Source organism: Manihot esculenta, chromosome 12 (genome assembly GCF_001659605.2).
Source record: "Manihot esculenta cultivar AM560-2 chromosome 12, M.esculenta_v8, whole genome shotgun sequence".
NCBI classification, from domain to species: domain Eukaryota; kingdom Viridiplantae; phylum Streptophyta; class Magnoliopsida; order Malpighiales; family Euphorbiaceae; genus Manihot; species Manihot esculenta.
In genome coordinates, this window is record NC_035172.2 from 24417147 (window position 1) to 24420635 (window position 3489).

The 3489-nt window shown below is 34.8% G+C and overlaps 1 protein-coding gene across 1 annotated transcript; it reads right to left on the minus strand.

Moving 5' to 3' along the window:
* Positions 1-910: 910 nt before the first annotated feature.
* LOC110627860 (UPF0496 protein At2g18630) lies at positions 911-3128 on the minus strand. Its single transcript, XM_021774233.2, has one exon. It carries the CDS (start codon positions 2356-2358, stop codon positions 1186-1188), a length of 1173 nt encoding a protein of 390 aa, XP_021629925.1. The 5' UTR covers positions 2359-3128; the 3' UTR covers positions 911-1185.
* Positions 3129-3489: the final 361 nt, after the last annotated feature.

The window sequence follows — 3489 nt, forward strand, 5'->3', positions numbered from 1 at the left end:
TCGTTGGGACCTCATCTTCAAGACTTGATAGCTATGTGTACAACATGAGAACATGTTCACTTGTTAATAATAAAAAGTCGTTTTCAAATTTAAAATAATGAAAAAATACTCATAATTAAAAAATTATTTGAAAATTTATTTCAAACTTAATTAGTTTTACTTTTAAAATAATTTCTATGTACTAATATATTATTTTCTAATAAGATAATTAATTTCAATTTTTTTAAAAAAAAAAATCATTATTTAATTTAATCATAAAAAATATTATAATATACTTTTTTTGCTATAAAAGAGTTATTATTTTGTATTTGGAAATCTTAAATTGTTTTCCGAGTCATAGTTAAATGTTAGATTGCTCACAATATAGCGACAAAGTAATGAAAATATTAACTGATTAATCAGTCTAAGAATAAATCCTAAGAAAAAAAGAGTGATGATATAGATCACTTGCCAAACCAAATTATAAAAGTCAATGGGCTTGTGCATGAAATTACTTGGACATGCGATTCATTGCTCAATAGGACAGTTCTACCAACTCTAAACCATAAAAGAATCCTTGATGCACTTTGGTGCAAGCTGAAAAATAAAAATCATGAGCTTTAGTAATCAATTTCTTGAAAGAGTGTGCCAATTGGGCTGCCAGAAAAAATATAAGCTCTTCAAACTAGTGAAACTCAACCTGCCAAAAGTTTTTGAGATTGAAATAAAGTTGAATGAAGCTTACACTAAGTTTATACCCATCTTTGTGATTGATTACTATCATTTAAATGGAATCAAAACCAAACCAAATCAAATCAGTAAAACAAATCCGGTATGGAATCATTCTTACAGTTTTCAGTTCGATTCAGGTCCTTCAAGAATCGTGCACATCTCTAGTGATCATTCCTCTACCAGTTATTCAAGATCCATGGAGTTAAAGATTTTGCAAGACATTGCAATAAGCAACAATGTAACATGAAAACCCTCAATGCTAGAAGTTTCAGAGATAATCTAACACCAGGCTGCCTAAAAACAAAGGAAACCTCAAAAAAATTCTTTCTGAACGAGAGCAAAAGAGTGCCCAACAATATAAATTTCTTAAGGATTGAATTCAAGTTGGACAACAAAATGTTAGACCCCCCTCTAACTACTGCATGAAATTCACACAAGACAACCAAGGTAACAAATATTCATTAAAGGACTTCTTCAGCGGTCAGGGTACCTGATTATTCTCTGCAAAATCACTGTCCTTGCCTGAGTTATGTCGCGGCTGCACTTATTAGCATGTTCGCCTAAATCCTCAATGGTTTGCATGAACACATCCAACTTCTTCTTGATCTCATCTATCACAAGCTTTAAAGCATCTTCCTCCATCAGGGCAATGCTTGCATTTTGAGACAATGATTCAGTTTCCACTTCCAATTTCTTAACAAGAACCCATATATTATCCATATCCTTGATTGCAATGAAAGTTCCAACCTCCAATGATCTTACCAACTCCTGCCCCTTCATTGCTTTCATATAACTATTCCAAAGTGAGTTAGACCATTTCCCGACCGAGCCAACTGGAACGCCCAGCGCACCTGCCAAAGCCGTTACCACAGGCGGCGCAGCAATAGCAGCTGCTACCACTGAGAAAATTAACACAGAGACAAAAGCAAAAACAAATAACAGATTTGATACCCTCCTCCATGTCTTCATGGACTTCAATTTTTTATCAAGCTTCCTCTTTCGAAGTTGCAATTTCTCCAACATGGATACCTGCTGCTTATACACTGATTGGAAGAGTACAAAGAACTCCTTAGTGAAAGGATCACCAGCTGCCTTGAACTTGTTTAATTCCCCTAATGTTCTCACATACTTCTCCACAACCCCATCTTGCAATTCTACTTCTTCCTCAAACTGCCTAAGAGCAACCTGTATGATCAACTGGCTATTCCTAGCTCGGTTAAGACAATTTTCAAGGGCAGTACAAAAATCCAAAGTTTTGGCACTATTGTTGAAGTCCTCCTCTACCAAAGAAAACAAATCTTCATTTTCCCATATATCTTCCTTGCATTCAAGAATAAATTTGACCACTTCTTGATTCATCTCAAGTAGGCAATCGGTGACCTCTTTGAGAGAGTCAAAAGATAATGATCTAACTTCAACACCAGTTGCAAGAGTGTGTATTACATGGTTAGTCCTCTCATGGAGGGCAGTATCAAAGTATTGCAGTTCTGCATCAAGCTTACAAGCATCCTCGTATAATCTCAAGTCTGCTGTGTACTGGGAATTGCTATTAGTTTGGAGCGGTGGTGTAGGTGGTGGAGGCGGTGCGGGTGGTGGTGATGGTGGGGGTTCAACACCTTTTTTCTTACTACATTGTCCTCCCATCATATCCAAAACAAAATCCAAAAGAATTGCAGAAAGCCGAAAAAAAAAATTTCTATAGTTATATCGTTTCTATCAAGATTCAAGAACTAGTATATTTAGATTGGGGCATATATATTTAGCTGAAATGAGAAAGTTGATATCTTTTTTTGCTTCAAATGCGAGCCAAGTAAGAAAGGAAAAATACCAATTCAAGCAAAGTCTTAGAAATTAAGTTCAATCAGATGATACGATTCAATGAAGTTTCAATTTTTAGTCTAATGGAGACAAAACTAACTTGTGAAGTGAAAAAAAAATATATATAATCTTTAGAACCCAGAAGTAAAATGCTTTACTCAGTATCAAACATAAGAAGAAAAACCCAAATATTGAGAGTAAACTTCTTGTTTAGCTTTAAATTAGCTTACAGTTTAAACTCTGGACCGAATGAGCTTCAAGGCCTGATTGAGCTCAAATCTACCTTAAGCTTCAAAATTGGAGCAGAAGATGAAAATCTCACGAACCCATGAGCGATTTCTACTTATATAACACAAGGTATAAAGGATTTGATGAAACTAGACGAGAACAGTAAGAAAAAGACAAGAGGTAGATTGGAAGCGGTTGAGGAGGTAAGTCAGGGAATTTAAGAAAAAGAAAGCGAAGAAGAAGGGATGAAAATCGAGGGAAAATGTGGTCAAGAAAATGAGGAGCTATGCAAAGGGGCTGAGAGCTCTCAGGGTTTTGCAGGTTGAACTGCTCTTCTAAGCCCGAGAGAAAATGGTGGGGGGGAGGGAGAATTAAACTGGTATAAATCCACTAAGTTTTAAGTATATTAACTCAAATATTTCATTTTTAATATAATCGATCAAAATTTTAAATATTGAGAATTTTTATTTAAAATTAAGAAAAAATTGTTGGAGTTTGCTCAATTTGATGTGGCAATTCCATTGGCATTTCTACCATTAAAATATAGAAAAAAGTTGAATAACCCCTCAACTTTTGTTCAAGCTTCACTTTAGGTCCACTGAGTTGGAAATAATGTGAAGAGCAGCCTAATAATCATACTAAAAATTCGCAGGTGACACAAAATTCAAATCAATTTCTTCTAACATATGATTTATCCACAGAATCTCACAAGTGGATTGAGTCATGGCTTTG